The sequence below is a fragment of the Phalacrocorax aristotelis genome, chromosome 3 (assembly GCF_949628215.1).
Source record: "Phalacrocorax aristotelis chromosome 3, bGulAri2.1, whole genome shotgun sequence".
NCBI classification, from domain to species: Eukaryota; Metazoa; Chordata; class Aves; order Suliformes; family Phalacrocoracidae; genus Phalacrocorax; species Phalacrocorax aristotelis.
In genome coordinates, this window is record NC_134278.1 from 112,279,754 (window position 1) to 112,303,032 (window position 23,279).

Sequence of the window (23,279 nt, forward strand, 5' to 3'; positions counted from 1 at the left end):
TTTATTCAGTGTCTAATTAGTGTCAACCTGAAGAACATTTATGCAAACTTGGTCAGGACTAAAAATAACTAATTGTAGCTCATCTAGCCAAATGCTGGGAAAGGTTGGAATTTATGTCCAATACATGGTGTGATTTTTCCAACTTTGCAAGAAGAAATAGAAATGCGGTACGTGTAAAAGCAAGGGGAGTCTGGAGAACAGCTGACTACAAACTATTGTTTCTCAATTCAAAAACTCAGGGTAGATGCTTCAAGATCCCAAAGATACAAAAATTCTTTTAATTTAAAATGTCATACTTTGCCTTGAAAATCCGGCAGTCTACCATCTGTCTACCAGGGAATCCCCAGAATTGCTCAGTTCTATTGAATGATCTTCAGGGCCAGACATTTTCATCTTTCTTTCAATGTAAATCTACATTAAAGGGGACATAAAACAGACAACTTCAAAGGAAGGAGGAGAGGAAGAATAAAAGAGCAAAAGCTACTAGTTGGGAAAAAAAGAACTATGTTTAAAAAAATGTATTTCTGTTAATTATAAGAACAAGGAAGAGACTTCTGGGCCTGGCGAGACAAGAGGAGTATGCCACTTCAACCAAGTGACAGAGAAGACAGAGATCCAGGAATGTCCCCAGAGCAGCAACTTTGAGAATTTGGGGGGTGAAAGGGTGGAAAAGGAAGGAGGTGAAGGAAGGAAGGGAAAGGTCACCGGAGACACTGGAGAAATTAGGGAAGCACTTGAATATTAAAAATACACTCATAAGATATAGTTTATCATTTGGGTTTTTTTCAATTTATAACTTTACTTACAGTTCTGTTAAAAAAAAAACACCCAAAACTAAAAACCAAAAACAACCCTAAAAAACCACAAAACAACCAAAACCCACAACAACCCCTTCTGTTACTCCTATACTCCACCCCCCCTACCTTTCATATGGTACTAAGAGCTATCCAAATGAAACAGATATTTCTACTCCAACAGTTAATTCAAATAAGTACTATACTTTAACAAATCTTTTGGATACTTTCAACATGAAACAGAGTTTAAAATAGCCACAGTTCTGAGGTTTCAAAAATCAGTTTGGGGGACTGCTATCCTAATCAAGGTGAAAGCGTCTTCAGTGGGTACCATATCAAGACTGCCCAGACACTGGAGTAATTCCAAAAGACCGAATTAATTTCCAAAAGATGCTTGTCTTTTTCCTTCCTAAGGATTTAGGTCTCACATTGCGTGCACAAAATTATAAGTTGAGCTTATAAAGGGCTACTGCAGCATTCTGAAAAGAACTAAAGTAGAATTCATGCCATGTCGTAGGTGTAAGAAATTACAATAAGCCAAGACCTTGAACATCATAATCTTAATTTCAGAATTACTCTTTCCCAAGAGCTCCCTATGCGTTCCTGTAACACAACTTCACCCTCCCATGTGTTAGCTATTATTGTAATTCCAACACAACTACAAAGGAACAGAAAAGTAAATTTAGGTTACAGATAGGTTTTTCCCATGCATTCAGTTTAATGGTGCAACCCAAAATATAGATCCTACTACCAAAACTATGCTACTTGAGCTTTTTGCAAGGTTATGATAAAGGGACAATTTGAGGTTATACCCTCTAGCAACACACAACAACAAACATGACTTTCCCTGTGCAGCACTGATTTTATTATTAAATAAATTTATGAAAAAACATTTGTCTTTATTATAATATCCAACTGATAAGTGAACCAGTTCTACTTCACAGCTCTATTCCAGGTGTGAACGAACACATTGACTGGAAAAGTTATGCCGACTCAAATTAACTACTTCTTATTTCCAAGAAAAGTAGTCTGGGAGACTGAAAATGCCACACAAGCAAAAACAATAGAGTGTTTAAAAAGAAATCCCCCAGTCAATATACTGGAAGCCGTCTCTGAATCACCATTGCCCATCAGCATTTCAGATACCCTTTCCAACCTCCTTTAGCAGAATCCTGATCAGCCAAGCCTGAAAATGGGAAACAGATTCTCCTTTTGTCCTTTGGAATTCAGGAGTTATTCATCTATCTATTTGCTGGTATAATAAAATTAAAATCTGGGTTGAGAAACTTGCCACAAGACCAACTTTAAAAGATTACTATGGTGGCTAGCAACAGTTTCTATGTTATTAATCCAATCAGACAGGTTTATGCCTGTCATCTTTGCCCAGATTTGAACTCCTGTTGCCCAAGAGAATAGAAATTGGTGATGCAGGAAGAAATGCTTAACTGTATAGTATTATTTGCTTGTGGCTCAGCAAGCAGTTAACCACATATGTGAAGCTCTGCCAAGATGTCCTCCTACAACAAAGGAACTTTAAGAAAAAAAAAAAATCAAGAGAACACAAACACAATCAGTAATTGGCAGATTTTGGGTGGAACACTATTTACCTACTATTTGTTCTTAAAATAGAATCCGGTATTTTTACAGGTTTTTTAGGACTGAATTAAATGAAAAGACCTTTTCTGCTTGCCTTAACATACAATTATAATCAGCTTGCCAATTACAATATCTATTTATCTCTATGTTACTGGGATGTTCTGCCAGGGTCAAGGCTCAAAAATACACTGAGCTATTAAAAATATCTTTTTCATGGTGGAAAGAAATGTACTTCTGCACATACGGTATTTTTAATTCCATTTTCTTCAGAGCACACTGCTCAGATGACATCAGTGGAGATGCTAGAGGAACCTGTATCACATGTCAGTGCACCCAAATGAGTATAGCCTCAAGACAGCCTATATAGCTTACGCAGGGCAGTGATTAAGGAGGATCACTACGTGGGAAGACATTTTAGGTACAAAATTTGACTATAAAAGAGACCACATTTCTAAGCTTAGCAGCATTTATCTGGTACAGACTGAGATTATCACCTTGAGCTTCTATTTGGTTCTAGTTTCCTAATCATGAAATCTTTCTGTCACACAAGGATACATCCACACATCTGACATTATTTGGTACTAACTTATCCCAGAAGGGTACCAAGAAGATAAACATGTTAAAGTTTGTGAAAAACTTACAGATATTCAGATTAAGACAGATATTCAGATTCAGTAAAACATTTTATCAGTGGAATGGCACTAAGAAAATTGTGTATACTCTATTCTTTGCACCATTTCAAATCAAACCTAGACAAAACGCGTAAAGATTTAACAAAAAAATCCCTGCTGGTATGGTTGTAACTGAGAGATTTGAGGGACCACCTGTTGGTCATACGGTTGTCAAAAACAACAACAACAACAACAAAGTTTGTGTTTTAAACACAAGCCACAGCTGCCAATTTAACCCCCTCAGAAATGTGAGTTCTTCTTTAGTCCCCAAAAGAACTTGGGGGTTACGCTGGAGAAGACTTTCCCACAAATCTTCTTGGTTTCATTCTGTTGCTTAAGAAAATAACTTCATGGCACCAGGTATTAAGGAACTGTGCACGTGCAGTACAAACATAACCTGCTCAAGTTAACGGAGGAAGAATAAAAGAAAATACGTACATATAAAAATGAAAAAAACCCACCCCAAACTGTCTCCTTTAATAGGCTAGTTGCACAAAACACACTGCTGCTACAAGGCTTCAGCACAGTGTGCCTATAAATCCTGAACAACCCTATATTCTTGACTTTAAAGGGAGTCAGCTGTAAGACCTTGTTAGATACTAATTAACAAAAACCGGGGAGTTGCCTTGGTGAAAAGTAAACAACATTCCAGTTGCACAGAGTCTGATGTAACATGGGTGGTTGCATATAGACTCTACCATTAAACTATTAAAATATGCTGAACAGATTGGTAGATGAACAAAAATAGAACGCTTGACTTTCATAGCATTAGCATAACAAACAAACCCAGGGTAAATCTATCCTTTTTCTAGCATTTTAAGCGTGCTCCGTTTTACGTAGAAAGTACTCAGCAGTGCCAGTTGCATTGCCAAGATCATCCACTGCTAGTGACTAGTGGTTCTATTTCAGGGTATTTTTTAAAAATTTTGCTATAGTATATGAAATTTAAGAAAGGAAAATACAAATCAGTATTTGCGTATTGAAAAGCGACCAGAAGCCTTCAGTATACAGAGTTAAAAAGATGAAGCAAACGAGATTTCCCTGTCTTATGTGCCTTGGTGTGGCAAGGCACACCACCACCCGTAAGACTGACGCAAATTCTTTGATTTTTGGCTCCATACTGCCCTACACTGCTCTAAATTATGCCATGTACCAGCTAATCCCAAAGGACCATGTATTGGTGATGCTTGTCAGAATGCAGCAAACTCATACCCTCGCTCCCCATGCCAACCCTTTCCTGTGTCTGCAGTGAGATGGGAACTTAATTTAACTTTATACAAGCTCATCGTGACCTCCAGCCAGAGCAAATCCTAGCTAGCAATGTATCTTTAAGACATCACCCTTCTGTGTTGCTGGAGAAGCATAATGAGATTAACTAAAAAAAGCCTAATTTATGGGGATTGCAAACGGTGTTAACATAGCTTCTGTTATTGATTCAGAATTGAAATGGAACGGTAGCTCAAGGGTGAAGAGTACCTTGCTTCCGTACCACCATGATAAATGGCATATCGTTAATGACATCGTAAAATACTGCTACAACAAACTGCACACCTTCAATCCAGAGGAACCTTTATCATCTCAAGCCCTGAGACAACTGAGGCCTTGGGATGCTCAGACGGGACTTCTGGAGGAACTCCTCCCCTAAGGAGGGTAGCACAGCAGCTACAGGTTCCTGTGGGAGGCTGGTAAGATCTCCACTGTGGGAAGCATTCAAGATGTGGCCAAAGGCCCCGCTACACAAAACCTGACCCAGTGCTGGTGGTAGTCTCCGTGCCAAGCAGGAAGCTGGGCTGGATGATTCAGAGTTCCTTTCCAACTAAGAGCTCTGTGAATCTGATGTGAATTCTGCCACTTGTTTTCTGCAAAGGAATTTTCTACAAAACCACTGTAGCTATCATAGGTTAAGGAAATTGATATATTTTATAAATTGACATGACCTCTACAATTTTAACATAATACTAGAAGAACAAAATCAGTAAAGAAATTCATAGTACTGAGAAATACAATCCCTGTTACTGGTGAGACACATACTCTAAATAGAATAGTGTCATGGAGGGGAAAAAAGGTTGTTCAATTATATGCAATCTAGGTTTTGACAAATAGAGTATAATGGAATTTTTTTGCTTTCACTGTTGCATAAAAATCCTGAAGTTTTTGCTCCTTTTTTAAATGGAAGCAATTAATTGTAAAGACACATAATGTTAAAAGAAATATATAATAAACATTTTTGAGTGTTATAAAAATCCATTAATGTTAAAATGTTTTAAAATAAAGAGAACAAAGGCACTGAAATCACAGACAATGCTAAATGACTGTTCTGGATGTGCCTAAACAATGCCTAAACTTTCAACAAGACTTCCTTTGACATGATGTACGTTCATCATTGAACTCTCCTCGCAGTTTCTGTGCCAGCTGCAGGAAAAACTGCTACCTGACGTGCAAAAAACCAGAGGCTCACTTCTTGAAAATGAAACTTTTTCAGAGATGTGTTCAGAGCTAAAAACAGACAGCCAAACCAGAAACCAGAAAAGAGAGATGGAACTTAAAGAAAAAAAAAGAAGGCAGTAAGAGAAACTGAAGTGGTAGGTAAGTGAACAATAACAAGAGTACCAACTAAAAAACAGGATTTGGGATGGTAGGAAGTGAGCCACACATTCTTCATTACAGCTACAACAGAAACACAGACAAACTTTGAGCAATGGAACAAATTAAGAGGATCACTATGTAATTACACATACATGCCATCTAACCATCTTACCATTACAGAGTAGAAGGAAAAAAGACCAAAAAATATCTGGGAAGCTGACCAAAAACATGACCTGAAGGAATTCCCTCCACAGAATGTCCTATAAAGTCCTACTTGCCCTAGAGAGGAGGGCCAGGGAAGAGCAGCGGGCTGCTGCTGCTGAGGTACACACAACTGCCCAGAACAGACAGAGGTTGCACAGCTGTTTGGGTTACTATCAAAGGCAACCATGAAAAAAGGAAAAGGAAAGGAAAGCAAGCAGCAGCCACACTGAAGAGCAGAACTGCTTTGCACGCAGTACTTAACATATGGAATAAACAGTACTGAGGCAACACAAGGGAACAATTAGTCTAAACGGTTTTGTAAATATCCTGGACAAATACCAGAGGAGAATACTGAGGAAGACACCGACTAATTCAGGGGAGGGAAGGGGCCTAGATGGCTTTTCTGGCTTCCTTCTGTCCTTATGTGCCCTGTATTTATATTTGAATGCTTGCATTACCCAGCATATAGGCTATTTAAGGTCAGGAAAGCATTGCAGTAGCACAGCTGCCTCCAGCAAGTAGTGCTTGACATCACTAAACCACACAGAAGAGCACAGCCCTTTTATTGGCTTCAACAGCAAATATCTGCAAGCAGAATTGTTTCGCTCTATTTGCACTCTGGTGTCTGCAACTTTGGTACGTACAGAGTTTTGTCCACTGAAACTGTTAAATAGCTGAAGTTTCCTCCTCGTGTATTTTCAGTGGCCCCTGACCAGAAACCGCTCAAAGAATTTAGCTTTAAAATCCAGCTAGAAAGAATCTACATTTTCATATTCTAAAGTTTCAGTTCCTGCCAAATTTAATTAATCTTCCTCTGTGGGATGTTTGACACATACTGCATGCACATATTAAACATCATATGTGAGATCTGTGACTTAAATTCTACAATATTCTTTGTCAAAACACATGTATGTTTTCCGAACTATACATAAAAAAGTGCTGATTTTTTTTCCCCGTTAACGCATTGGCCATTTAATTTGTAGAAAACATGAGAGACAGGAATGGTTTATAAACCCACTGAAATGAAAGGATTTCAAAACACTGCTACCTCATGTCATGTTTGATAAATGTCTTAAATAAGCATTTCCAAATTTTCTTAGCTTGATATATCAATGACTGCACCAAAAAAAGTCCCACAAACAAACAAACAAACAAACAAAAATGATGCAAGGCAGGTGTGCCTCACAGTGTACACCAGAGTTCTGGCTCTAAATCATCCAGATCAAAGACCTGTTGGACCACACAAGTTCCTCTCCATCCAAGCGCTCAGGGTTTCTTCCAGTGAAAACCAGGGTGGGAAGTGGGATGTTGAACATCCAAGTCGTCTGACAGCAGTTTTGAATTTGACCAGGATGCAAACCTCAGAGGTGGGTCCCATAGATTAGCTGTAACCTGTCACAGCTTGAAGACAGCAGATTTGTGATGAAAGAGAGGAGGGAGCAGCAATACTTATTTGAGGTACAAAAAAGGACTACAGGTACAAGAATATTCTTGACTGGGGAAAAAAAAAAAAGGCACTTTAAACATAAAAGGAATATGCAACTCCTTGGATGTAAGGTGGCCCATACCAACTCTTAATTACCTCTGTGTGTTTCTTCCAGGTTTCAGATTAATCAGGTCCTGCTAGTCCTCAAGAAGTGCTGATTATAGAGGAATGAAAGACACAATATGTACGGGACTCACATGAAGCCCTGGTCTGCACAATTATGTTTATGGCTGTTTCTGCTTTCTACAGAGATCAGCTTACGTGTTTTTCAAAAAGCAAATCTACAAAATACAGCAACTCCATCCCCTTTAAAGAATGACTTTTCTAAGTTGCCTACAATCTGCATTTTCATTTAAAGAAAGCTGAAGTTCAGAATAGTTACAGGATGCCTGTGTTGGGTTTACAGTTCAACAAATCCTTGTGATTTGTTAAGGGGATTCTCCAGAGGGAAGTTCCTAGGAAAGAAGTTCTCAATATTTCTCAAGGGGAACCTGTTACCTAGGAAAAGATTATTCAACCAAAAGTCTCACATTTGGGAATATGTCTTTTATACATACTCTCCAGTTAGGTCCAATGTGCAAGTGCTGAAAGGAAACGGGTTTTCAGCTAATGTTTGCATGAGCTGAGTAGCTCGTGTAGTTAAGTAGCGGGACAGACTGTGGCTGCCTTGTATGCCTTAAATGAAATCAGCAATACAATGAATCACATGCTTGACAATAATTAGGGAAAAGGAAACCCCCAGAAACCCAGCAGTCATGTTGCAAAAATCAGCCACGATTTATTTTGGGAAAATGGCATCTTCCTACAATGCATAATTAGGGAGGTATTTAAGCTCCTCTCAAGAAGGCATTAAGTTTAAAATTCCATTGATTATTGGCAGGAAAGTAGAAGGCAGAAAGAGAAGAAAACTGAGAGATGGTACCTAGTACTACTGTGGGGTTGAGAAGCTTATGGGAAAAAGGCAGGACGGCAGGGGAATGAGCCCTCTGGTAATGCCAAAGGACACGCTTCAATCCTTTCTTTTGATCCCACAGGCAACAGGGCCAAGATCCCTCCAATTACAGTCTCCCTCCTGCCCATCGGGTTCCCTGCAGGGCTGCTCCTCTGCCATCCTTCTCAATCCACGCTCCCCATGCCACCGCGTTCCCTGACAAAATGCCAGCAACAGGGACGCGGCTCTTAGTTGGTACTGCCCGCTCTCCCCAATTGGTGGTAGCAGACGATCAAAACAGGTCTTTCACATATAACTTAATTCTGAGTTTCACATTTTTTAGAGGTTTTGTTTGAAAATCCTTAACTCTTCACTTCCAAGTGGTCAGAGATTTCTACCTATTGAACATGACCACCTGGAAAGCAAGCATTAAACAATAGCTGACTTTTTGTTAACTGTTTTAAATAATAAAATAGGAAAAGTCTGAAGACAGACCACTATAATGTGCAGATCACAATTAGAGTGAAGTTCTCCGAAAAAAAATGACTTAGTCACCATATTCAGAAAGCAAGCCACATATCCCAAATATGCAAAAATCAGCTTCAGTAGAGTGTACTCTGTTAAAAGATGATATCGTGTTCTGTAGCGGTGGGTTTGGATTTACATCAAGAACTGGGAAAAATACCCATGCGGCAAGAAAAGCGGGTTCAAAGTGTACTCTAGGAAATTTGAGGTTTCATAACTGTCGAGTAAACGTGCCTTTCTATACTCACTGCGTTTGCTGCCAATACAAATTCTAATTAATTCATTGTAAATACTGTTTGTCAGTTTTGGTAATTAATACCCAGTTAGAATAGATACAGTTGAACAGCTAAAGTTCAGCTTTGAGCTTAAAGAAAAACCCTCCATGACCTGCTCATGTGATTACATTTAAGGATAGTTGGCAGAAGTCTCAGACTTGTCAGATAATCTTTAAATTTGATGCAGTCAGTAACTCTGAAGCACTTTTCTTATACAAGAGCTATTTCATTCCAAAGAGACAGTCTGTGGAATTAAGCATGTTTAACAACAGAGAAACTACTGCTTCAGTTGTGATTTCCCAGCAATGCTATATTTAATTGCTGTTGTTTTTTAAAGAAATATTTGACAGCACATTGTGCATCAAACCACAATTAACTTAGCCCTAGACAAACTCTAAGTTAAGTTTCCCTATGTAGAAATGTTACAATTCATGTAGGACCTGATTTTTTCATTGCATTTTCAAGAAACACCTAGTTAGGAATTTTTTAGGTTAACATTTAACCCCAGTTACCAGACCCTCCTGCTTGGTCTATTACTGTCATACCACAAGCCATAGAATTTAAAAAATTTTAAAAAGACACTTGTTTCAGTTTCAAATTTCTCTGGTCAGCCTAACTAATTTTATGGAAAACGTTTCAAGGAGTTCAAGCTGGCCCTACAGTCGTCCCACACAGTTCTTTAGAACAAAAGGTCCTACATAAAAACCCCAAAAGATTCCTATTAATTCTTGGGCATGAAAAAAATGCTGCCACCTGTGACAGACAGTTCAGTACTAACATGGATTGATTCTGTTCAGCAGGCTTCCTTTCTCCTACAAAAACATTTCAGGAAGGGAAGATGAGATCTGCTGTGTGTGCTCTAATACCTTGGGGAAATACCTGAGAAAGGTACTTCAGTACTGCACCAGGGACGTCAGAATGCCAATAAAAATACCCTCCAAACCCCCAAACCATAAGAACAACGCAGGCAATAGGAAAGACAAAAACATTTGATGTATCAAAAGAAAAGTAAGAGATCTGGTAAAACTAAATTGAATTTCAGCAGCAAAGTAAAGACCATCTAAGAAAATAATTTTTAAAAAAATCCCTATTGCAAATACAGAACAAAATTTCAAAAGTACTAAGTACTGGCCTAGCTAGTAACTGAGATGACAGTAATTTTCAATGTCATTGCCAGAATTGGTTTTGACTAATTAAAAGTGCTTCTGACAATATCACTGTACAAAGATACAAGTCTAAACATTTGGGCAACAGTAAAGAACCAAGAACACCTTTATGAAGAATACTGTCTGATGTCCTAAAGAAAAATCACTTGGTTCCCTTTTTCCTCCATTATCACTCTCTGCAGGAGGGTAAACACACCTAGAAGCAGCGATACCACAGGGTATTTTAGAAGAATACAGCTTTACAGGAGTACTTAGAAATGCCTGTGTCGAAACAGGGATTATTACAGTGAAACTTGGTATACTCACAGCATATGACAACATAACATGAAACAGAACTGCATGTTTAATTAGGGCAGTGTGAAATAAACTATAGGTACGCAAGTGAAATAATGCAACACCTTAATGGAAAGATTTCTATCTTAAGGAAACAAATGTGTTTAAAACGACTGAAATTTCTGTGGACCATTCCACTCTAGTCAGAATTATGCAGAGGAAGGGAGTCAGAGAGGGCTGTCTTGAATCACGTTACCATTTTCTTTTGTAATTTCTTATTAATTCAATTTTCTATACATATTTTTTCTACTATACAAGAAAATCCTTTAAGGGATAAACTACTTGATATATCATGTAAAAATACTCCCTCTACCATTAAGTTACAGAACCTTATGCATACAGGCTGACACTCAGAGAAACCTGACAAAACCTCCAGGAAGACACAAAGCTTGCCTGCTCTGAGGCTTGAGGCAACGCTGAGGTCTGGATTGCCACAAAGCATATGTCAGACCAAAAAATGCCCCTTATCTCCTATACAGAGAAACTGGTACCTCATCACCTAGCAACAAAATCAGTGCCAGCGAACTACCTTGAGTATTTCATACCTCAATGATTAGGTCTAATTGCTTAGCCTCTTACCTGAAAGAAAACCATCTTAAAAATCTCACTAACCGAACCATTTAAGGACAGCATTAACATATCCAAGCATTAAAGCACCATTTAGATGATGGACACATAATCTTAGCTCTTCTACAACTATTTTCACTAATTGCTCTGTATCAGCTTCAGAAAAAAAAGGAACAGCTGGTACAGTTGAACAACCAGGATAGAAGTACAAGTCAATCTGTTTTGACTGTCATTCCTAGTCTACCCTGATCTCTTCTGAAGGTGTCAAGAGGCTATCAAAAGGTGGCTGCAGCAAAACAGATGATTTTTAGGACACAGGAAGAGTTGAAAAGCAGAGCTAGACTGTAATCAGGTTATGGTACTGGCTACAGCTTCAGAAGATTTGAATGATGGGGACATGGCACATACAGCAGGCAGAAGGTATCACTGACTCACTGGCCATGCATTGCATAGGCGCATGACCAAACTAGGCTCATAGAAGAGAAAGCCCTGCAAAGCAACCGTCATTCCTGCTTCCCATGCCTGCAGAGATGCTCTGGAATTTGAAGTAGTCATGGACTGTCTTGGCTGTCTACTAACAATTCTACTGAAATCATCGACTCAGATGAATAAGTACATTTTAATACACCAAACAGAAGACCTTCTTGCTTCTGTCTTCCACAAAGACATATAAAATGGCCTAAACATGACCACGCATTTAGAGACTGCGTACTCATAATAATTCTGAAACAGCAGGCTTCAACCACTGACGTGCACTTAGCCATACGGCATGCCAACTTTAAAGGTGAAGCCCTTCACAGCACCCCTGCATCTCAAACGTAGTGAGAGGCAGTACCTGGCAGTAAATGGGTAATATTCTACAGTTTTCCTCCTCCAACTCCCAGCAGAAAGGACAGGTCGAAGACAGGAAACACCTTAAATCAAGTACATGTGTTTAATTTTCTCTTCTTTTTTTTTTTTTCCTTCCATCAGTGAAAAACATACAGAAACATTCAAAGCCTAAGAGTTCAGACCAGGTTCTTGTTATTCTCCCCTGCCCATATGAGAAGGTTAAACGCAGTCACTGAACACTGCATACCACCCTCAGTCACGAATAACCCTCTGGCACAGCTCCCAGACCAGTAAAAAATGGCCATTTCAGTCCCCAAAGCATGGAGCCTGATCCATTTAAGCAAAACAAGTTCTACAGACAGCTGGTTTTCTTAGCATATTCACGTCCGCGTATTTATCAGAGAAAAGCCCTCCAGGACAACACTGTTTATTGCAGGATTATTTCTGTGAATCCAGGGAACACAGCATTCACCGAGCAACAGTGCTTCCACCCTTATATCTTTTTTTCTTAAAACGTGAACCAAGACAAACCCATTTTTATTTCCTTTAGCATGGATGACTCATGAAGGAAAAAATTACATACATTAAATTTAAAAAAAAAAAAACAACCAAAACCTTCTGATCTACATTCATATGTAGTACACTGACACATATTTTAAGAATCAATATAGAAATCAGCTGTTCAGTCTCACACTGATTCCTTGGATTTAGAGTCTAGTGACTTTTAATAAACAGAAACCAAAGATATGATGGACATTTTTATTAAAAATTTCCTTTCCATATGAGTATCTAGTATACTTTCACTGGAAAGATAATTTTGAGCAAGACGCTTTCTACCAACAGGTTTAGAAACATTATGAATAACATGACAGAGAGACAGGGGTAACTATCCCAGCAGCTCCTCATCGTGCAGAAGCAGCCTCAGAATACATCTGTGCCTACCTAGCAGGAGGGGGTCAGGTGGATGAGCGAGCGAGGGGCCTCAGGTACTGACACGGCTCAGCTCTCTGACCCTCTCCCCAAAGCACAGCAGCTGTCAGTGGGGGGTGAAGAGCATCCTGAGGCCAGTCCCATGCCCTGCGGTGGGCGGAGGAGCAGGACGAGCTGGGGACACACACGGATGCTGGCAAGCACCATCCTCTCAAGCTGGGTGGTCAGTCTGTGGGGTTGCCCAGCTTACCACTTCCTCCAGAAGTGTGCAGAAACTTGTTTTTATGATACTAGAGTTATGATGGTAGTTTTTAAACAACACGCGTATCATAAATACTCCACGTTTCATTTTAACTTAATCTAATTTTTGAAATTATTAAAAGTGACTGTTATTGGCATCTATCTTCTTATTGCAGATATCTGCAGTGCAATGAAGAATAAGAAAAATTCTTAAAATTACAAAATGAAAGCTTTTTTTAAGTGATGGATTTCAAATTAAGGAAACATTAACTAGAAATTGCTGTCAATGTGTTTTGAACAATTAGTATTTAAAGTAATGTTTTTAAATTAGCAAGTTTTAACGAAAGAATTAAACCAGGTACAGTTATGAATAATTATTGCTGAGATGTTTATAAACTAACACGAGTACTTCCCATCCCTAAGTGCAGGGTTGGTTTTTTTACTGCAAGAACTGAACTTGACACTCTTGCAGCCAGACACCCCACCACAAAAGTCAATGGAACACCAATACTGACTCAAATGAGCCACAATACTTCTCTACTGCATTTTTACCCTCTGCTTTAATATGTGAGCTTTTTCAAGCCAACCGATCTTAGCCCCAAAGCACAAAAAGTGGAGATTTCCCTCATTTTGCAAATCTCTATTCCTGAGTCTATGACAAAGAACAGTCAAAGTCTTACGAGTATTATGTTTACCATCCACCTAAAAATAGAGCAAATGTGCTTTACCATAAGCTTCAAAGCAAACACACTAAATTCATATTGCTAGGGCTCAAATTTGCTGACAAGATCTGTGGGTATGTATCATTTTTAGAAAATGCAATGTGGGAATGCATGTTTATATGGTAGAACAGAAAAGCAATGAAACCTCTTGGGAAAGCAGGAGATAACTCACATTACACAAACAGGCCTTTCTCTCTTTTTTCTCTACAAAGCTGAAACATTTCTATCTGAAAATGTTTTTTTATATGTCAGTAAAATGCTATTCCTGTTTGGTCGTTCTTCCTAAGGTGAAGAGAGTTTAGTATTAGCAAAATAATTGTGGGAATCTGGTATTTTTCCTGTTTTGTGGAGTACTTGGGAATGTTATGTTGGGAACTGTCAACTACTACTTAGTCCACCTCAAAATCTGCTGCATAAAAAAAATACACTGGTAATTTGCTTACACGGCTTTTGTAGATGCAATTACTTTTAGCAGCAGGAAAGAACTTTTATAAGCAGAACACAATTCAAATGTTACATGCCATGGCCTCAAGTCATTAAACTAATCCTCAGGGCTTCTTGAGGCTTTTTGTACTTTTGGCAAAAAGTATGAAGAAGTATGCATTGTTGCATCAGTTCCCAAACACTGGAAAGTTAAATATCTAGACTGTCAGCCTCTGCTAAACAGAGCAGAGATTGGTTTTGGGAAAGAACAAGAGACAAATATATCTTTGTGATTAAAGCACAATTGAACAAACATTGAAAACATACCCATACATTTTTTCATGGCATGTCAAAAGTAGCCAGTAGAAAAAAGGAAGGTGCAACAGCTCTGGTATTATGGGTTACCAGTATACTGTGATGAATACCTTACAAATGCATGGGGACAGACAGAGTTAGATGAGTGAAGTATCTCAACTTTGATACGCAGATAACGCGACAAGGTGTGGCGCGGAACTCCAGGGTTTACTGGCATGATTTTAACATGACTACATAAGCTATAAATGACAAAACCATAAAAATGTCAGACATGTCAGATATGTACTAACACCACCCAAATATCTTTCTGCTGTATTTCTCTACATCACACATCTAAAATCAGATATTTTTTAGGGCACTTACAGAAAGTGCATATACTTTTAGGAAGACAAAGTGTTCTTTTGTATTGCTATTCCACTTGGTATCAAGATGCTAACATCTTTCTAAAGATACTACTGAAAGTGGGGAAATAAGCAATGTATTCATTAGCACATGGGTCATTTAGACAGACATACCTGGGTGGCCTGAAATACACTTAAGAGTCAACATGTGACTAGAGCTGAAAATACAATGGAAACTAGTGACAGCCCATTTGCTTTTAACAGCAGCTGAGCAGAAGAATCCTTTGGAACACGGGAGGATAATTACACGTTTGCCTATAATTATTCCGTCAACTAACGTTGACAAAAAGTAGTGAATTGATAAAAATATGAAAATGTAAAAGCTGCTAAATATATTGTGTGTGTTTGCACGTGCGTGTGTAACCTACATTTTCTTAAATAAAATATCTGCGAAGTCTTATGCCTTTATCTAAATCAAATCTTGGGTTTTGTTTTTTAAGCTGCATCCAGCAGTTTGGCCAGACCAAGGCCCTGTTAAGCAAAATGTCAAGATACCGTGTTCCCTCACTCACACAAACTTTATCACTGCGTAGTTATAATACCATGGTAGTCAGTATTTCCCACTTTTTCTTCTATACCCTGAAGAGTCATCACCAGTTCACAGGAAAGTCACTGCAGTGTTAACCAGAAAAACAAAGCATCACTGAAACAATGCTAGGCCAGCTACCTGTTGTATACCTAAACAGTCTAACATAAGAGACTTTTTTCACGCAGACATCACAAGACTTAGATACCAAAGGGAAGGAGGAGCATTAAGACATTAATTCCAGAAATGGAAGAAGAGAAATTTAATGAAAGCAGACTGATTTCTAATCCTCACCCTTTCATTTTAGGAGTAGATATCTGTTTCTTAACAAATCTCTCTGCCAATGGGTAAATAGATCAGTGAGATTTAACAATCTTAAAATGAAATATTCAGATATTCTCCTGAAAAAAATGAAGCTGCAAATTCCTAAAACACAGTTAATAAAGCCCTTTAGCTTCTACAACAATACCTTATTCAAATCTATTACACTTATACAGAGAACTTACCTTCACAAAATAAAAAAGAAATTAAAGCTTCTCCCACAAAAAAAGCTACCAGTATCCTGTACCACAGGAGGCACTCAAAATATACTGCTACAGGAAAACATAGCATAGTTTTCACAGATTATGATGCCACAAGAATATCACATGTAACCAGTGATGACTTTTGTTCATCGATATGTGATGATCCAGACATAGATATGGAAATAGCTGAAAGATCTATCATTTCTCTACTACACACACACTTGCAGTAATCATTATGACTTTAAGCAACTTAAAGCAATAGAATGCTATTGCCTAGCTAACATTTCTCACATGTATCAGGAAGAAGCAGAAAAGTTCAGAGATGAAATAGAATGAATGCTCCAGAAAAAAAACTGTCTCACTCACTGTTCAATACGTGGGGAGAGATACAGTTTAGGAAAAACTTGAGTAGCTTCTGCGTCCTCAAAACTAACGGAGAGAAGTGCAACATCTTCTCCAGGATCTTCATTCACATCCTGTACATAAAAAATAATAAATATAAAATGGCAAATAACAAACTGAGTATTATAAGCTTAGAGATAACAACTAATAAATACCAATTTATTTAGGAGACACTTAAGTCAGAAATCTAAAGTGCATCCATTGAAAAATAGGTTGCAAATTTATTCTTTCTTACTAATTTGTACTTAAAAGATATTTTGCTGTTCTTAATTTCCTTTAAAGTATCAAAATAAAATTACTGTGTTAGCAAGCATACAGTAGTGTAGCTCTTCCTCAATTAGGTGAACTACATATTTCACTAAAGATGCAGATTTTGTTTTTAAGAAACCTTGGATTAACACTAATATCAGACACAAATGACAAAGAATTTTAAAAAATGTTATAATATCACTGAGTTATGACCACAGATTTTATATTTTTATATATGTATATGTGTGTATTAGTATATGGTCCAAAATTTCTGCTGTACTCAACTCCTTTTGGAGATGAAAAATATTTTTGCAATCAGAAATCTGTATCTAGAAGTCATTGTCCCCAAGCTTCCTTCAAATTAAATCCATGCATTACTTTCAGCAAAGACTGCATACTCTGTAAAAACTACTGTAAGGAAAACTAAAATCCATGCTAAATGCCAGGACAGTCAATCTCAACGCATTCACAGTTTAAGCTTTCTTCGTATCAGAACAACCATCTATAGTTTTGGGATCAGGTAGAACAAATTGTTTCTGGTTAGGACCTCACATCTCTCCAATTCATAACTCACATACAGTACGAACAAGTGTATTTCTGCTATACACAACTTCATTTAAGCTCTTGACCTCTAGTTAGAAAGCAATGACTTGGCAGTGCAGTCACCTTCATCGACAGCAAGTAACATGGAGCCACTTGCTGCTCATAAAGAAGTCCTTTAACATGTTTCTGCATACGTACATAGCAACTTGCGAAAATGCATTTGTTTTTATCCATTTTGGAAAAACAGAAGAGGAAATAGATAACCCAGCCGATACGTGCTTAAAGCAGGATCAGCGTGGTGCAGTGTGCCCTGGTATGCTCTGTCCCACAAGCAGCTGTGAGGAAGGAACACGCAAACCACTTAAACATTGTTAGAAGACCCTGCCCTATGTGGGGAAAAAAAGAAAAAGTGACTGCTGAGTGGTTTCGGGAAGACAATCTCATGCCATTTGAAGCTTTGGCAGGACTGAAACTCTTAATGTCCAGAGAGACTAGCTGCATACCAGCTATTACGTGCAGAACACACCATGCCAAGAAACTTAGTGATAAGCTGCAGGGAAGAATGGGTCTTAAAAAGCCTAATTGTCTTAGATGAAAAATGAGCCAGAGCTGACAGTGTTTTCTTAAAATCTGCCTTGGTGTGCAGCTCACTTCTGACAGCTGAAAGAAAAGTACTCTTCGAAATGCCTATGAAATGGTCACAAGCACACTTAGGCTGAAAATCGGAACATGGTTTTAACCTGAAGTTGCAGGACAGCACTTCATAAGAGTGCTGAGGACAAAAGCTAACTGCTGTCCTGTTTTGGTAGAATTAGTTTATGGACAGGATTATATGACATGGTTGCCTGCAACCGCAGTGGACAGGCCCTGGTGACCCACAATGTTCCCTTCAGTGTTTCCAAGTTTCCAAGGGGTACTATCATCTGCAGAAGAACCACCAGCAGAGATGACAAAACCTTTTTCAATGAGACAAGAACAACAAAAAATATCAAAGACTGCAATCCCCCTGCAATCTCTTCCCCAGTATTTAACATATTTCCATCATTAAGGAAAAATTTTAAATGAGGAACAGCTTTTACTCCTGAAGCTGAGTATGGCATTAACTGGCTTTTTCCCATTAATTTGGTAATTGTCAATCAAACGAATGGAACTATTGAGACAGATTAAGTAGTAACGCTAATGATTAAAAAGATTTTAACGGGCATTCTTCAAGAGATAACAAGTACAGATAATATGTTCACTTACGTATGTATACAGTTCTTCCAAGACCATATTCTTTCCTTTGTAATTCTTCTCAAATAATTCGTTTTTACAGAATAGAACCCATATGCATTTTACAAGCTACGTGGACAAAACCAAATATATTTAATCTTGCATTTAGTATTAGTGCTTAAGTTGAGTTCATGCACAGATTGACACCATGCATCACCCAGTTTCTAGAATACAATCCAGGTGCTTACTGATCCAAGACAATCAAAACAAGGGAAAAAAACCCCAACCAACCCCAAAACAGATTAGATGCACGCCACTACAGAATTCATTAATACACACACCACCCCCATACAGTAATATTACATTATATTTTCTACACGCACCAGTGGCTTCTTTAATATGAAGACTCATGCCAAGGAAAAAAACCCACACAACATAAATCATCATGGTATCTTTGCATGTAAAGTTGCAATAAGCTGATGTGTGCAGTAAGAGCAATAAACTGAGACATGTGATGTTTTTCATTTACAAAACTAACACACAAAAAACACTACTGCAACTACTGTTGCCAGCACAGCACTGCATTACATTCATACAGCTACTACCCAACGCAAGTCTGAGTACAGAAATTGGCATTCTTCGGTAGCTACTACTTTTCAAATGGATGCATATTTTTGGCCCCCACACCTGAGAAATGAAAATTGTAACTTAAAAAAGAGATCAAAAAATCAGCATTCCTGCAGGTTTTAAAAAGATGTAATGCAGCAACATCATGAAGTTGCTCAGCCTTATTGCTCAGGTGGTCACAGACACATGAGGAAGTCCCTTTGCATCCAATACTGTACTGTTTATTCCTTTCAGACTTTGTTACTTTTATTTATGCAAGAATCTGCTTGGTGGAACTGCATCCACCCCTAGTATGTCTGTTACAACTGCCGTTTATAAAACTAAACCAAAACCACATGTCTTACAGATAAACTGTGGAAAGCTTTTCAACTTTTTGTCATTGTCTGTGCCAGTCACAACTTAACCCCTTCAGTGATCCCTCTCCTGGTCATCTCTACAAACCTGTCAGTGACTAGGTGAGATGATGGATCCTTATATTACCAGGCAATGACATTTCCCCAGAACAAGGGCTGAGATCCTTCTATTACACCAAAGCGTCCAAAGGCAAAGCTTGTTTTAATGCTTCTCATCAAACTCTGCCCAGCCAGTGTCTTCCCCTTTCCCATTTCTGCATGTGTATTTCTCCCAAAGAACAGGCCAGATTTAAACAGAGCAGCAAAGCAAAAATCACCTCTATTTTTATTTTTCAGTTGGCTTCAAAAGAGAGAGTGACATCCAATTGCTTTGGCAATATTATTCCCTTTTAGGAAAAAAAGAGGCTGTTGAACTGAAGTCACAACACATTTTTTAACATTTAAGTAGCCATGTTCATTCTCATAATTTCTATTTAACTCACAACACAATGCTAGAAAATTTTATTTAAGAAATTAAATTTATATTTAAGAAAAACTGATTTTGTAAAAATTAAGAATGGTAATTTTCTATAAATGTTAGCATCCAAGGTTTGATGCCAACATTAAAGTACCATTTTATATTCACAGAACTTCTTCCACAAGACTCTCCAGAAGGCATTATTAAAATGAACTTCCACTGAACGGAGGCACATCCTGGGCCACAGGAATTTTGAGGTTTAAAAACAGAATGTTTGTAAAAATACTTAAAATCATTAGTTAAATGTGATAATGCACACCTATTAGTTTCTCCACAACAGTCTCATGCTTGATAATAAAAAAAAACCCCAAACCTGTAGTGCACTGCAATGTGAAAGAGCCAACATAGATTTTCATGGTGTCTTTCTGCCATCTCGCTATCACATATTTCTTTTTTTAAAAAAATAATATTTTCCTCATTTCAGAAAATGCCAGTTCAAATCAAACAGGAAAAAAAATTGGATACAGCAATTAACACTGAAAATAGTTTTCTTTCTCAAGAACTGCAAGGGGTTTCCTATGTTTACAAAAGACTTTGCACAGTGTGGACTGATCCTTGACTAAACCTCCAAAGTGCTGTGGAAATACAAAATATACATAGTAAAGCAATGCGGTGAGAAAGGAACAAAATAAAAAAAACACCCTAAAGATTTTCAAACCATTGGTCTTTTTATATTGCAGAGACCTTCTAGCAACAACATACAAGAATAAATAAAACTTTTCACATAGAAAAGCATAAAGAGAAAGCTCATGGTATTTTATTCTAATTTACCCTCTGCCTACTTAGCCAGTGCAGCTGAAAGGTTCATTAAGTATGTATTTCTGAAACTCAAGAACAAGAGGCCATGTGAAAATAAAAATGCAGCACAGAACAGATGAAAACAGAAGTTTGAAGGCATTTTGAAATTTTTTTCCCCAAAAAAACTTGAGGAAAAGACTTCATGTATCACAAGACTCCAAAGTAAAACCTAAAACCCTACTTCTAATTGTATCTACACTGTCTAAACAACCATTTGTTAGTTTTCACTTGTATCAGTTTAAATTTACATGCAAATGAATGCTTCAATGTTTACAGTGGCTCCCTTTGCAAAATACTTAATCTCTTTTCAAAGTTAGTATGAGTTATTTATGAAAATTATCATCAAAACCACTTTAAATACACCATTCAAACGGCATTGTTTTCTCGTATCCTACCTACTGTAATTGAAAACTGGGAATTTACTGGAACTGACAATTTATTATGAGTCAGATGGTTGATAGCCAGTCCAACCAAAACATCTGCTCCTCACAGTCACAACTGCTATAACCCATTTCCTCTTGTGCCTGGAGTCCAACCAAGTTGTACATTACAGTTCCTTTTCCTTAAAGATGCAGACTCTGGAAAACCAGCTATTACCTTTCCTTAGTTATCAACAAAGAATCACCCTGCAACCTCTGATTACAGTATTCTTACAAGAGCAGGTATTTCTCTATTTGGCATGCAAGCGATACTCGCTGCACCAAGGAGCAATGCATAAAGCAGTAAGCAACTGCTGGTTATCCCAGGCTATGGCAGGACCTGCCTTTCAATGGAAGGCTTGAGAGGAAGGAGGCATGAGACTGGGGGAAAAGGCCCCGCAGTGGGCTGATGTATAAATTGAGGACCTGGGATTAGCAAGAATGAGAGGAAAAGAAAGTAAGAATTTGGTAGAAAGGATGGGAAAAGATGCACGGGAGGAGTATTGACATGCTTTGGGGAGGACAAGCAGCTTCTGGCCTGGGGGATGGTAGGCAATGAGGCAAGGGAACAGGGCTTCTGGTAGGGCTAAGTTTAAACCATAAGTACAAACTGCAATTGGTTTGGGGATAAAAGTGAGGTAAGGAGGAGCACACAGACTGCTTCAACTATGAGATGGTCTTTTGGGTAAGGAGGTGCCATGCAGATGACTGACGTTGCAGAAGCCTCCAAACTGTATGTCAGGCCAAATCTGCTGCCGCAGGTTCCCAGCCCCAGCCAGTTATTCCTACCTCTTCCTGGAGGTTTCTGACCTCTCGGCTCTCACAACTGCTCAATAATTGTCTCTGTGGTATGACTGTAATTGAGGGGAGGGAAACCTTGAGCAAATGGGTAGGGGAAGGGATCGCTTAAAATAACATAAGCAAAGGATAAACCCAATTTACAACTTGTGTGATGTGATGGAGGGTGGGGGGAAGGTGGAATAGGAGGGCAGAATATGGATGAGAACATGGAGGGCTGAGTCAGCACTGATCTTAGCATCTGCAGCCAGCTTACGACAAGTGGAAGTCTTTTAACAGACACTTGACTGTGGTACCTCTCAGCCCTACCAAGTCAGTCAGTTTCACAGAAGTTGAGTGTGAAATTTATATTTCAGGATCCTTTCTGGAGAAAAAAGTCTCCAGAGGAAAAATGCATGAGAATAACATGCATTCAGAAAGGTAATTTATCTTACGGTCAAACTTAACCCATGTAATTTTGCATATGTTCCTGTAAAGGAACCATACCTACTAACAACTGATCAGAGATGTGAACAACAGAATTTGGTTTTAAAACTGAAATGTGATTGCAGAAGAGAAGAATACACAACACTATTTCATTAGTACTAAGGGGCTACTTGCATCACAACAGTTAGCAAAGTTTGGCCTTTCCTCTCCAAATGGCAGCATGCAATAACATGAAAAACAACTGTCAAATAAAGCATAAGCCACTCATACCCTTACTGAGTAGCAGTTTCACTAGCCAGCTTTGATACAAACAGTTACATGTTCTCCCAACCTTTTTCTACATCTAATGTTTTTTAAAAAATAACAAAACTAGGGGAAGGCAGGCTCAGGAATGTGAAGTGCCAATGAGACTGAGAAATCTGCTTCACTCTGGGGAGAATGTATAATTATTCCAGGAAATTCTTTCTCCTGTCTTCCAGGAAACCCACCAGGTCTGATCAAGGAGTGCTGATCCTTTAAATAGGATCTTTAATGAAAACAAAGGCTGTTACCTTATGTGCACTGCCCATGGCTTCGCAGGGTTCCAAGCACAGTCCCTCTTCCCAGGGTAACGCAGCAAAACACTCGGCTCAGTCTGGGCAAAGAGCACATCTGAGCCCAGCATAATTCCTATTTTAAAAGTTACATAGAAATTGTAGTCTGGGAAAAATCTTTGCAGAATCTGAAGAGCTTGCCTACAGGACAAGATACTGAGTTTTCTTCATTAAAACAAAAGTCAAGTAAGTATCTACTAAACACTAATAAAGTATCAGCAAGACCTTCAGATATTCCATTGGGCATCAATAATTGAATATGAAAACAAACAGTATTTTCTTTAAGTGTGAGGTGA

At 38.3% G+C, this 23,279-nt stretch overlaps 1 protein-coding gene across 3 annotated transcripts in view; it reads right to left on the reverse strand.

The window, feature by feature from the left end:
- The window catches only part of BABAM2 (BRISC and BRCA1 A complex member 2), a 174,278-nt gene that overhangs the window by 63,748 nt on the left and 87,251 nt on the right, over nt 1–23,279 (reverse strand). For all 3 annotated transcript variants that reach the window (XM_075089111.1, XM_075089112.1, XM_075089109.1), the window contains exon 7: nt 16,413–16,522. In XM_075089111.1, the coding sequence (XP_074945212.1) occupies nt 16,413–16,522 (110 nt within the window). The remainder of the gene's footprint in view (nt 1–16,412; nt 16,523–23,279) is intronic.